Raw genomic sequence first — 14,072 nt, forward strand, 5'->3', positions numbered from 1 at the left:
AAACGCTGCATTTTAAAACTTTTATCACAAATTTCACGAAATGTTCAAATTGTTGAGTTTTTCATCTCAAATTCAACACAAATCACAATAATTGCAGTGTGTTTGTATTTGTTCCACAATTCCTTTAGAGCAACACCAAACGAGGGGTTTGAAATTCATAAAAACGCTCGATGAGAACATTGACGCACAGCTTGTTCCTTCAATCGTGTTAATATCTGATTTACTTATTTCCTTGTTGTATTTTTACTTTTCTATTTCTATTGTTTTCCTTTATTTATTTAACTTACTGTTATTTATATCCTGTTCTATTCTGCTCTGGTGTCAGTTTTACTTATTTTACACTTAATATTTGTGACTCTATTGTTCATATATGTTTGTATATTCTTTTCATATTTTTTTGTTATTTTTCAGTTTAATCTTTGATCAAAATCTGGCACCAGAAAGTTCTATCTCATCTTATTAGGAAGTTAGCTTAGCTTAGCATAAGCTAACGGGCTTATGTGAACTCTAGAGTTGCTGATTTAATTTGGTTACCTCTGGTTCTAGTCTTTATGCTAAGCTATGCTAACCGCTTCCTGTTTGTAACTTCGTATTGATCTGAGAAACGTGGCGTCAATGTTCTCCTCTGAACCTCAAGCATATTTCACAAAAATGTCCAAACTATTGGTAAGATTTAAAACTTCCATCATGGTTGGGAGGACGTTGTCTTCTCCGTCTTCCCGTCCGGTCCGTCCTCACTCTGTAGCTGCTGCCTCCCACCAGCGGGGGCGCCGCCCGGCTCTGTGTCGCTGTCTTTGTCTCTTTTCCCGATGTCGTCCGCCAGAGGCTGGTCGCTCATGGTGCCGTTGCGACCGGGGTCGTCGTTGAGCATGAGGTCGCGGTCAGGGGCGGGGTTAGTGACCACGCCCATGAAGAGCGGCGCCAGGGAGGCGTCGTCGACGAGGGCGAAGAGGAAGGGGGAGTTGACGGAGAATTGGGAGACGGAACGCATGGAGGTCACGACCGTGGTGGCGGACGCCTCCACGCCTTCCTCGCTCAGTTCTACGGCGCTGGCGTGGCGGACACCCGTCACCCTCAGTGGCCGATCGGAGATTCCAGAAAGGTCCGGACCTAAAAACAGAGATCCGAGGCCTGATGGGAAAAAAAAAAAGAGAGAAACTATTCGTGAATAAGAAAGAAAGGAAAAGTGACGTGATTCCTGGAAATCCCACGAAAGGTTTTCGTTTGTTATCCACGTAATCAAGAACAAGGAAGTATCTAAATCAGCAAATGGAAGCGAGAGTTTGACAGAGAACCGCGCTGCGCTGATTCTGATTGGCTAACAGTGCTGTCGCTCTCCTTTGGGGTATAGCTCCATTACGAAGGAGGGCTTATTGACTGAAATCGGCCAATCGCTGCTGAGATATTGGCTCGCGTAAAGACGTGTCGCTTTACGTGGGCATTTAGGGCCCAGAGCATTGTTTTGGTTTGGCATCGTGTATGACTGCTGTATTTGTATTTATTGAACACTATTAGTGATATACAAGGGAAATATATAGTCTGGTACATAAAACAATTCAAAAGGCACACATATTTCCAAAATGCCTGATTTGGAGATCTCGGCTGAACTGTACTAAAGCCTCGAATTCACTGTTCACATATTGTGTTATGATTTGGGAGAAGTTTAAACCTGCAGCTGCATCATTCCAAAGAGATAATCATCCTGAAAGTGCTTTTCTTTTTAAGAGAACCTAAAACCTTTTCATGTGTGCTGTCTGCCATCTTCATTTACTCTTAAACAGTAACATATACACTGATATTTACATATTTATCTGGAGAAATATACGTGTTACCTTTATTATAACACCACAATTATTCAAATAGCCCTTGTGGCTGCAGAGATATACCCTTTTTAGTATTGGAAGCAATTTTCGAGCAGAGGCCTACAAATTAGGTTTGTTTTTAAGGTGTTGAACTGAGTTTCCTGTGAAGATGGAAGTTTGCTCGGTAAATATTGTTTACATATAACAAGCGGAGATGGACACGTGTCGCAAGCTTTTGTAGGAAAACGCACGACATATGAGGAATATCTTTTCGTAAAGTATCATCCGAACTGTTGTGTGAGGAACCGTTGTATGGAGCTGATGTTCTCACCCATGCTGGTCAGCGCCTCCTGGAGCTCTTGGCGGTACTGCAGCTTCACCTTGGGTAGGTTGACCTGCATTGTTTTCTCTTGAGGTAAGCGTCTGTAAAGGTCCGAGATGTTCAGTTTGGGAAGCAGGTATGAGACGTTTCCTCTGCCGGACAAGGGCATGACGATGAGGAAGCTCGTGTTTCCCTTGAAAGGAAAACTGGCAACCTGAAAATAAAATAATTAAGGCATAATTAAGACACGGGACTTTTTTAAACCAGGCGCCCGAATCCGGTTCTGAAAAGTGAAGCCAATGCTCATCTCTTATTCGTGGACAGTATCGGCGCCGTCACTGATGTAACCACGAACGCTGTTATGTTACCTGAGCTTCCAGTTCTGGATCGTCCAGCAGGCGGAGAGGGTACTGAGCAGACTTCATCATGTCCACCGAGACAGAGTTCTGGTTGTCCAGGTAGAAGACTCCCTTAGAGGTCACCAGGGGGTCAAATCGTGTCTGCCATTCACCTGACGAACACAAGAAGAAATCATTAAGGGAAAATCTGAGTATTTTTGACAACTTAAATTCATCAGCTGCGCAGCGCTGACTTTGCATTTTAAGAGCTAAAGTAATACTTCATGATGAGCATTGGAGCCACCATGGTCTGAAGGATGCCTGATCTAGGGGTGTTAGGGTGCCATGATCTCAAATATACAATGAAGCAATTTGCACCCTCATTGACTGTCAGAGTTGCCACATAACCACAATGTCCACGGTTCGAGTACCAGCCAAGGACTTTGGTTACATGTCATACCCCTTTCTCTCTTTCCATGATTCCTGTGTCTCCCACCACTGTCAAATAAAGGCAGATGGGCAGTAACACCTTCATGTGGAGGACTTCATTCGTCTTGGGCTCTTATCCCTGAGTGATGATTGAAAGGATCGTGAGAATAGCTGCTTGTTTAGGACAACGGTTGCCGTAGGCTTTGGATGTTGATTAGGTTTTGGAGACTGCAATAAAATAAGAGTCTTCCAAGGGATGAGAACACGGATCAAATAAATCAATGAGGACACTACTCTGCAGGTAATCTGGAGGTCATTGCCTCAATTTAGCAGCTGCTGTGTAACTGAAGGGGTTCACGCACCTGGCAAGGGTGGTCCTTTGTAGGCTCTGGATAGACCGGAAGGATTTCATATCCCAACTGGCCTGGGGTGGTTCCCCTAAGAAGGTCTTTTTTTATGGAGAGAGACATCTGGGCCACTCTGATCTGCTGAACTAGTGGCACTAGAGTTGCACTCATGTCAGCACAGTACCAGAGTGAGTGAATCCTTGAAAGCAGAGATAAAGCCAATGAGGGCGAAGACGCCCCCTTTGACCATTCACCTGCATTCAACCAACTCCTTCTCCAACTGGTAAATGCTAATCTGACCCCAAATGAGAACGCTTCAGACGCCGGAAGCTTGTCCGATTGTCTCCAAATTCTGGATATGAATGCCGACATCACCACACTGAGGGGCCTTTGGTGGGTTGGTTTACCTTTGAAGTGCACAGCATTCATGAGCATGAGCACCACGCCATGTGGAATACTTTCCAGGAAGTTGGGGATGTGACCATTGGTGGCGTTCTCCACCCATTGGTTGACCTCCTCCACAGAGACCAGAGGGGCCGGGGCTGATTTGTACCTGAAGAGAAAACAAACACAACAAACAAACATGAGACATTTACACAACAGGACAGAAAGACATGATTGGTAAAAATGTCAGAAAAGGGATTCATTATTACTGTATTTACATCAGTAAACTCCCAATATCTTAAGAAAATGTGCCTCACAGAGAGATAGACTTTCTTCTCCAGCATCAGTCATCTAATCAATTTCTATCTTTCAGGCTATTCCCCACATGACCAGCAGGCGTCACCAGAGAGCTTTCCCACCTGAGGATCATGTGACAACCTTCCGACAGCTGTTCCCCATTTAACCATTAGCTCCCCATTATATGTAGCTCTTCACTGCTGGTTGGGCCAGACCTTGGCCTGCAGCATTGGTTCCCAACCAACGACTCAGCTGACAGTTGTCTGAAACGTTGTGCCTAATTAATAATTGAGACCATAGACTATTTATAAGAAGTGTTTGTAGTCATTGTGATGTCACCCAGTCGAATGCAGGTTTTAAAACACTTTAGTATTGGGTTCACGTCCGGCGGTGGAGACATGCAAACTCTTTGTGTCTCAGTAAATCTCGACTGCGTGCAGTGTCTCCTAATAATAAGTGACTGCATGCATCGTGTAGGAACTGATACCTGGCCAAAGAGTCCTCAACGAAAGACAACTTCACTTCAAATCCTGGGAGATGAAAGAAAGAAAGACAGAACATGTTGAGAGGTGGATGAGACGAGAAGTACCCTGATCGTCATGAACAAACCCTCACCACCACACACCTGGCCTCAGGTACATGCGTGTTGCCACTTCCAGCGATGTGTTGCTGAACTGGGATAGAAGGCCTCCCAGTATGTGATGGTAACATGGCAGGTTGAGAGCGTGAATGCTCTCCAGCAGCAGCTTCTCCGTCTCATTGCGAGCCCCTGAGAGAAAAACATAAAGCACATAAATCGGTTTAATCAATAAAAATAATAAAAAAAGATCTCGTGAATAAGTCTCGAAGCGCGATCGGATACTCGAGCTGAAGAACTTTCATAATGAAACTGGTTCACTGGTCAAAAATCATCATATTGAATTTGATAAAGCATTAAAACTGTTAGAACTACCACTGTACGCAAGTTAGCGTGCCGTTATCGAATTAATCTGAAAGTTAATAGTTCTTTAATTTTCAGCGTTATGAATTTAAGTGGCCGTTATGGATCAAATCTCTTTTGCCTTTATTTCAAGTGAGTCTCCATTTCTGGGCTCAGGTTGATTATGAAATGCAAAGGAAACTCCGACTGACCCAAGGTGAGCTGAGCGAGGGCCAAGGCCACGCTGAGAGGCGACAGGACGACGTTTGGCTGCTGGGGACCAATAAGAAGCTTCTCCAGGAGCCGTAGACCCAGTCGCTCTACGGCGCCCCCTATCGCCCTGTGGTCCTCGGGGCTGAACACCCGCCCTCCTCCACAGCCAGGAAGCTCCTCATCCACCTCCTCCTCTTCAGCTACAAGACTGGAGACATCGGGAGCTGGAGCGAGCTCATCCTGGAGACAGGAGCACAGACGGGGTTCACTCTCTGAAGAGTGTATAGTATAGAAGATGAACCGCAGATTAACGTTTCCCCTGAGATGCTACGAAACGCAGTTCACTAGACTGAGGTTCTTCTTACAGTCAGTCCCAGACAGCAGAGACCAAGCAAGAGAAGAAGAAGACACAGCTTCATGTCCAAACAACCAGCCTGAAAAACACAAGGAGACATCATCAGCGGCATCTATAAACTGTCACATATGATTTTCATAACCAAAAATGATATCCATCTCTTTTCCCACTACACGGCTTCCCATGAACTTGTGTCTCAATCATACAAGATATATTGAATTTGCAGAAAACCTTTAGACCGATGACCACCTGAGCAGAAAATGCTGACAACCAGGATGTAGCCGTGAGGTATTTCCCAACTGGAGACTCCAAACTCAGGCCGACTGTCAGGCCACATTATCTGATTAATGTTACGACAAGGAACCTTTTTTGTATGTTCCTGATCACCAGAGGCCCTCTAGAAGACCTGCATGATGTCATCTGGTTTCTCCAGAATTAGACAAACTTCTCTCTGATGGTCTGATTCATCGATGCACTCTGTATCGTCCAATAAGGGTATCGATCTGGGTTATCAGGACTGATATCTGGATGTTTGATGTGAATAATCAGCCCACGGCAGGTTTTGTAGTGATATGAGAGGTAGGTATCAGATCCCCAACGCTGGTTTCTGTGGGTGGATCTCGTAGCTCCAGAGTCACTTGAGGTTTCAGGCTGCTGTGTTTACCAGCAGACTGAAGGTTGCTGTTTCAGAACCTGTTTTGGCTCAGCTGCAATACACTAAATACACAGAACAGAGAATACACTGAAGCACGTGAACTTTATGAGTCCACCAGCACGGCATGCAAGATAAGGCTTGGCTACACAATCTGGATCCGTGGCTCTGCAGAGCAGCATCTTCTCTTCAAAACTCGATATCTTTGGAAACGACAGATTGTTTTTTGCAGCGCAGAAACTTATCAAACTTCTCTCTGGACGCCGATCGGCAAGAGTCACAAAAAGCTTTTGGTGAACTCAAAGACGTCTGAACTCACCTGGCTTGTGTCCGATGTGGGGCGGACGATGAGAAACCAAAAGGGTGAAAAGATGAGAGGAATAAGAGTGAAGGCAGATGTGTTCAACCTTCTCTGGGCTGCTCTCAAAGTAGCTGGACTCACCAACGGACGCCCCCCCGTTCGCCAGTTAATGATCTACCTCGGCTGATATGTGTGGTCTGCAGAACAGTAAAGAGACGGAGGCATTCGAGACTCTTCAACAGAGACTCTGGTGTCACCAATCAACATGTCTGGTTGTGAAGGCCTCTTGGAGAACTAGAAACTATTACATTAACTAAACTACACTTGACTCAACTACAAGGCTAACATTAAATTAACTAGACTAAATTAATCTGAGCAGCACAACAAGGCTAGAATGAACCAAACTAAACTTAACCAGAAAGCAAAACTTAAACCCAGTTAACTAGCGGCAGTTTCCCAGTGTAAAAGTCTCTGTGTTTCAGGTTCAAACTGCTTCATCCTCAGGCACGAGGCCACGACACACATGCATTCAGCACACAGCGTGGGAGTGTTTGTTTTGTTCTGACTGTTTGGTTCCAGCTTTACGCCCCCGCATTGCAGCTCTGTGGCAAACAGGATCCTTCCTTCACCTTCCTTCACCCGGATCCACCTGTTTCACCACAGAACCACAAATCACTGGGACTAACTGAGACTAACTGAGACTCACTGGGACTCATTGGGACTTACTGGGACTCACTGAGACTCACTGGGACTCACTGGGACTCATTGGGAATCACTGGGACTCACTGGGACTCAATGGGACTCATTGGGAATCACTGGGACTCATTGGGACTTACTGGGACTCACTGAGACTCACTGGGACTCACCAGGACTCACTGGTACTCATTGGGACTTAGTGGGACTCACTGGGACTCAATGGGACTCATTGGGAATCACTGGGACTCATTGGGACTCACTGGGACTCACCCGGACTCATTGGGACTCAGTGGGACTTACTGGGACTCACTGAGACTCACTGGGACTCAATGGGACTCATTGGGAATCACTGGGACTCATTGGGACTTACTGGGACTCACTGGGACTCATTGGGAATCACTGGGACTCATTGGGACTCACTGGGACTCACCCGGACTCATTGGGACTCACTGAGACTCACTGGGACTCACTGAGACTCACTGGGACTCAATGGGACTCATTGGGAATCACTGGGACTCATTGGGACTTACTGGGACTCACTGAGACTCACTGGGACTCACCAGGACTCATTGGGACTCATTGGGACTCACCAGGACTCATTGGGACTCAGTGGGACTTACTTGGGACTCACCAGGACTCACCAGGACTCATTGGGTCTCACCAGGACTCAGTGGGACTCTGACATTCAGTGTATTGTGTATTTGACATGTGGATGCTGTCTCCATGTTAAACGTATCATTCAAGAACATGTTTATTTACCAGAGTCCTTGTTCAACTGAACTCTTTCTAACTTGTTCCTTTGACTTTTAGACTGCTGGACTAAACAATGAGTATAAGTCTTTTCTTCATGTCCCCACAAAGCCAGTTCCATGAAGACTAGTTTTCTCCGTCTCTGCAGTCCTGACCTCAACCCCCTCCAACCCGCTTTCAAAAGGTCACGGTGTCACAACCACATGTTACGCTCACATATGACTGGAGCGTTCATGCTGTTGCATTGTGGGGTATTTCAGAGCCACGCACAGGTTGACGTGAGGGTAAAAGTACAGGAGGGGGGGGGGGGGGGGGGCAAAGCAGGTCCTCCCACAAACTCTGCTGCCTGATTTCCAGGAATAACCAATATATGTTCCAGCAGCGCACACACACACACACACACACACACACACACACACACACACACTTTCATACTTTCTTCACCAAAGTATTAACAGACAGCCGCCAATTTTGTTCAGCTGTAGTAGCAATGCACCTCGATGAAGCTGAACAGACCCAGGAATACAAAATGGAGGAAGCTATTGCAGCTTTTAGCTGTTAGCTTTTAGCTGTTAGCTGTTAGCTTTTAGCTGTTAGCTGTTAGCTTTTAGCTGTTAGCTGTTAGCTGTTAGCTGTGCTCAACAGTTCACTTTTATTTCACCTTTTGACTCTTCCACCAAAGAGAAAGGGTCAGCAGAGGAGACCGATGCTACAGGAATAATCTTTTGAATAAACCTCTTCTCTACTGAGCTAACGGGTTTTGCTAACTCACCATCATCAAGCTCATCGGTTTATTATCTTTCTTCAGTTACATTTTTATTAATGAAAGCCTGAACAAAACGCCCAGGGGAGTAAATCAAGAGAAAATGGAAAGAAGCTTTCGTAGCTAATGCGACCGACTAACGTTAGCCTACCCAGCTAACGTTTTAGCGGTAATCTCAACTTCATCAAGCTTAAAATAGTTGTGTGAAGTCTGGATATAGTTTTTGAACGACAATTTGCCAATTTCCCTAGGGGGTCCGTGCAGGTACTGCAGGGGTTCGTCACATTTTTGGGGGATTAGAGCATTTTTCATATCTTTTTCTTAAATATTTATTTCCCACAATTTTCTTTTCCACAAATTTAAATATCTTTAAATACACATTAACATGAATGTAGGCAGTATATGTTATCTTTCAGTAAATGGCCGCCCTAGCATGGCCGCCCTGCTCACTGCATATATATATATATATATGTATATATATATATATATGTATATATATATCCATCTCATATATATATGCTGTACAACATCAGGAGAATACGACCTCTTCTCACTCAGAAGGCGGCACAGGCTCTGGTCCAGGTCCCGGTCCAGGTTCTGGTCATTACATTACATTACATGTCATTTAGCTGAGTCATCTCACATCTGGACTACTGTAACCCCACAATGCTCTTGATCTGCATCCATCAGCTTTAGTGGTGTGTTTATATTCTTCAGACTGTGTTTAGCTTCTATACTGTGGCGTTTCTCAAAGGAAATAATATGGCTGATTGGTGGATGGATGTCATAATTCATTAGTGAAGATTATATTGATAAACTAAATCTGGAAGAGATTATTTTCTGGTATAATCCAAAAATCCAATGGAAGAATCCTTTTGGCTGTTTGTGGTGATGAAGACTTCCTGTTGGACTACAAAGAGATGCAGAACTCTATATGACGGGATGTGATCAAATTCTTTTTAAATGTAATCTCGACTGTAATATTAATGTCACGACTTGAGACATGAATCGAAATCGAGCTCATAAATCTCCAGGAAAGAGATCTTGATGTGTCACAATTTATCAGGATGGTTCTGCATTTTTAATCTCCTTAGAAAGATGTCACATTCTGAAAAAACGTTCACATTTTAAAGGACGATCTGAAGTTTCTAAATATTTTGTCTTCCGGCTCAGCTTCTTCTTCACCAAGGCGGTGCGGTTAAAGTCAACCATCTTAAAGTTAACCAGTTTAAAGTCAACCAGCTTAAAGTTAACCAGCTGAAAGTTAACCAGCTTTAAGTCAACCAGCTGAAAGTTAACCAGCTTAAAGTCAACCAGCTGAAAGTCAACCAGCTGAAAGTCAACCAGCTGAAAATCAACCAACTTAAAGTTAACCAGCTTAAAGTCAACCAGCTGAAAGTTAACTGGCTGAAAGTCAAACAGGTGAAAGTCAACCAGCTTAAAGTTAACCAGCTGAAAGTTAACCAGCTTAAAGTCAAACAGGTGAAAGTCAACCAGCTTAAAGTTAACCATCTTAAAGTTAACCAGTTTAAAGTCAACCAGCTCAAAGTTAACCAGTTTAAAAATAACCAACTTAAAGTCAACCAGCTTAAAGTCAACCAGTTTAAAGTCAACCAGCTTAAAGTTAACCGGCTGAAAGTTAACCAGCTTAAAGTTAACTGGCTTAAAGTTAACTGGCTGAAAGTTAACCAGCTTAAAGTCAACCAGCTTAAAGTCAACCAGCTGAAAGTCAACCAGCTTAAAGTCAACCAGCTTAAAGTCAACCAGCTGAAAGTCAACCAGCTGAAAGTCAACCAGCTTAAAGTTAACCAGCTGAAAGTCAACCAGCTTAAAGTCAACCAGCTGAAAGTCAACCAGCTGAAAGTTAACCAGCTGAAAGTCAACCAGCTTAAAGTCAACCAGCTTAAAGTCAACCAGCTTAAAGTCAACCAGCTGAAAGTTAACCAGCTGAAAGTCAACCAGCTGAACGTCAAACAGCTGAAAGTCAACCAGCTTAAAGTCAACCAGCTGAAAGTCAACCAGCTTAAAGTTAACCAGCTTAAAGTCAACCAGCTGAAAGTCAACCAGCTGAAAGTTAACTGCCTGAAAGTCAAACAGCTGAAAGTTAACTGGCTGAAAGTTAACCAGCTTAAAAATAACCACCTTAAAGTCAACCAGCTTAAAGTTAACCAGCTTAAAGTTAACCAGTTTAAAGTCAACCAGCTCAAAGTTTACCAGCTTAAAAATAACCAGCTTAAAGTCAACCAGCTGAAAGTTAACTGGCTGAAAGTCAACCAGCTTAAAGTTAACCAGCTGCAAGTTAACCAGCTTAAAGTCAAACAGGTGAAAGTTAACCAGCTTAAAGTTAACCATCTTAAAGTTAACCAGTTTAAAGTTAACCATCTTAAAGTTAACCAGTTTAAAATCAACCAGCTCAAAGTTAACCAGCTTAAAGTCAACCAGCTGAAAGTCAACCAGCTTAAAGTCAACCAGCTGAAAGTCAACCAGCTGAAAGTCAACCAGCTTAATGTAAACCAGATGAAAGTTAACTGGCTGAAAGTCAACCAGCTGGAAGTTAACTGGCTGAAAGTCAACCAGCTTACAGTTAACTGGCTGAAAGTCAACCAGCTTAAAGTTAACTGGCTGAAAGTTAACCAGCTTAAAGTTAACCAGTTTAAAGTCAACCATGTTAAAGTAAACCAGATGAAAGTTAACCAGCTTAAAGTCAAACAGGTGAAAGTCAACCAGCTTAAAGTTAACCAGTTTAAAGTGAACTAGCTAGTTAACCACATAAATGTAGATTATTTTGTATATTTCTCTCGTATATTTGTTTATCTTATGTTCATATGTACGACGAGAGCAACGAGTAACTGGAGTCAAATTCCATGAATGTGTCCAACACACGGCCAATAAATCTGATTCTGATTCATGAAATCACGTGCACGGCCCTCCTGCGTCCACTGGGGGGCAGCAGAGGACAACCTCATAAAAGACTTTCACTCTCAGTTCATCAAGTGCTTTTATATTTTATATATATTTCTTTCACATGTTTTTTTTCTACTTCTTTTAACCCGTTGACGTGAAACTCTGTTTGATTATACATGTAGGATAAGATATTACTTTATTCATCCCCAAATCTAGTGAAGCAGCAGCAAACATGTTTACATATATACAATACAATAAAATAGCGGGCATATTACATTTACAAATTTAAATAATAAAGAAAATGAAAATGTACAAAGAAAATTAAAATGTATCCAGTGTATCTTATGAATGAAATGATTTGTTGAATGAGTGCAAAAAGATAACGAAATCCTCCTGTGTTTACTTTACTTTACTGTGTGTGTGTGTGTGTGTGTGTGTGTGTGAGTGTGTGTGTACGTGTGTGTGTGTGTGTGTGAGTGTGTGTGTGTGTGAGTGTGTGTGTGTGTGTGTGAGTGTGTGTGTATGTGTGTGTGTGTGTGAGTGTGTGTGTGTGTGAGTGTGTGTGTGTGTGTGTGTGAGTGTGTGTGTGTGTGTGTGAGTGTGTGTGTATGTGTGTATGTGTGTGAGTGTGTGTGTGTGTGTGTGTGAGTGTGTGTGTGTGTGTGTGTGTGTGTGCGCGTGTGTGTGTGTGTGTGTGTGTGTGAGTGTGTGTGTGTGTGTGTGTGTGCGTGTGTGTGTGAGTGTGTGCGTGAGTGTGTGTGTGAGTGTGTGTGAGTGTGTGTGTGAGTGTGTGTGAGTTTGTGTGTGTAGTAACTCACATAGAGTTAATATTTAGTGTAAAACGAGAGAGCTGCAGCAGACGGAGTGAGCAGTGGAGAAAGAGAAGAGGATCGTCGAGTTGTTCCCTGACAGTGAATCAAACTGAACCGTCTTCATCTTCCTCTTCATCACCCGTTTCTTCATTATCTTCATCTTCCTCTTCATCACCCGTTTCTTCATTATCTTCATCTTCCTCTTCATCACCCGTGTTGGTTCTTCCTCTTCGGTGAGAATGTTGCGGCAGGTCTGGAGGTTAAGGGGCGCCATCGTCCTCGTCTGCAGCCCGTTCATCCTGCTGCCCCTCGCCCTCAGCACCACGGTGAGACCAGTCCACTGACCAGTCCACTGACCAGTTCACTGACCAGTCCACTGACCAGTCCACTGACCAGTCCACTGACCAGTCCACTGACCAGTTCACTGACCAGTCCACTGACCAGTTGACTGACCAGTTCACTAACTAGTTGACTAACTAGTTGACTAACCAGTTGACTGACCAGTCCACTGACAAGTTGACTGACCAGTCCACTGACCAGTTCACTGACCAGTCCACTGACCAGTCCACTGACCAGTCCACTGACCAGTCCACTGACAAGTTGACTGACCAGTCGACTGACCAGTTCACTGACCAGTCCACTGACCAGTCCACTGACCAGTTCACTGACCAGTCCACTGACCAGTCCACTGACCAGTCCACTGACAAGTTGACTGACCAGTCCACTGACCAGTTGACTGACCAGTTCACTAACTAGTTGACTAACTAGTTGACTAACCAGTTGACTGACCAGTTCACTAACCAGTTGACTAACTAGTTGACTAACCAGTTGACTGACCAGTTCACTAACCAGTTCACTAACCAGTTGACTGACCAGTTGACTAACCAATTGACTGACCAGTTCACTGACCAGTCCACTGACCAGTTCACTGACCAGTTCACTGACCAGTTGACTAACCAGTTGACTGACCAGTTCACTGACCAGTCCACTGACCAGTTCACTGACCAGTCCACTGACCAGTCCACTGACCAGTCCACTGACCAGTTCACTGACCAGTCCACTGACCAGTTGACTGACCAGTTCACTAACTAGTTGACTAACTAGTTGACTAACCAGTTGACTGACCAGTCCACTGACAAGTTGACTGACCAGTCCACTGACCAGTTCACTGACCAGTCCACTGACCAGTCCACTGACCAGTCCACTGACAAGTTGACTGACCAGTCGACTGACCAGTTCACTGACCAGTCCACTGACCAGTCCACTGACCAGTTCACTGACCAGTCCACTGACCAGTCCACTGACCAGTCCACTGACAAGTTGACTGACCAGTCCACTGACCAGTTCACTGACCAGTCCACTGACCAGTTGACTGACCAGTTCACTAACTAGTTGACTAACTAGTTGACTAACCAGTTGACTGACCAGTTCACTAACCAGTTGACTAACTAGTTGACTAACCAGTTGACTGACCAGTTCACTAACCAGTTCACTAACCAGTTGACTGACCAGTTGACTAACCAATTGACTGACCAGTTCACTGACCAGTCCACTGACCAGTTCACTGACCAGTTCACTGACCAGTTGACTAACCAGTTGACTGACCAGTTCACTGACCAGTCCACTGACCAGTTCACTGACCAGTCCACTGATCAGTTGACTGACCAGTTCACTAACTAGTTGACTGACCAGTTCACTAACCAGTTGACTAACTAGTTGACTAACCAGTTGACTGACCAGTTCACTAACCAGTTCACTAACTAGTTGACTAACCAGTTGACTAACCAG

At 44.3% G+C, this 14,072-nt stretch overlaps 1 protein-coding gene across 1 annotated transcript; it reads right to left on the reverse strand.

The window, feature by feature from the left end:
- Window positions 1–685: 685 nt before the first annotated feature.
- Window positions 686–5,470, reverse strand: serpinf2a (serpin peptidase inhibitor, clade F (alpha-2 antiplasmin, pigment epithelium derived factor), member 2a). Its single transcript, XM_034550391.1, has 8 exons — window positions 5,417–5,470; window positions 5,051–5,291; window positions 4,545–4,688; window positions 4,407–4,449; window positions 3,646–3,791; window positions 2,493–2,635; window positions 2,134–2,338; window positions 686–1,131 (listed from the first exon to the last, which is right to left on the reverse strand). Exons 1-8 carry the CDS (start codon window positions 5,468–5,470, stop codon window positions 686–688), a joined length of 1,422 nt encoding a protein of 473 aa, XP_034406282.1.
- Window positions 5,471–14,072: the final 8,602 nt, after the last annotated feature.

This window comes from Cyclopterus lumpus, chromosome 14 (assembly GCF_009769545.1).
Source record: "Cyclopterus lumpus isolate fCycLum1 chromosome 14, fCycLum1.pri, whole genome shotgun sequence".
Classification (NCBI taxonomy): Eukaryota; Metazoa; Chordata; class Actinopteri; order Perciformes; family Cyclopteridae; genus Cyclopterus; species Cyclopterus lumpus.

Coding starts and splice junctions, on each gene's coding strand:
- serpinf2a (XM_034550391.1), bottom strand. CDS start 5,470: ATGAAGCTGTGTCTTCTTCTTCTCTTGCTTGGTCTCTGCTGTCTGGGA. Junction 4,689..5,050: donor CCTCGCTCAGCTCACCTTGG/GTCAGTCGGAGT, acceptor TTTTTCTCTCAG/GGGCTCGCAATGAGACGGAG. Junction 2,636..3,645: donor GAATGCTGTGCACTTCAAAG/GTAAACCAACCC, acceptor TGTGTTCGTCAG/GTGAATGGCAGACACGATTT.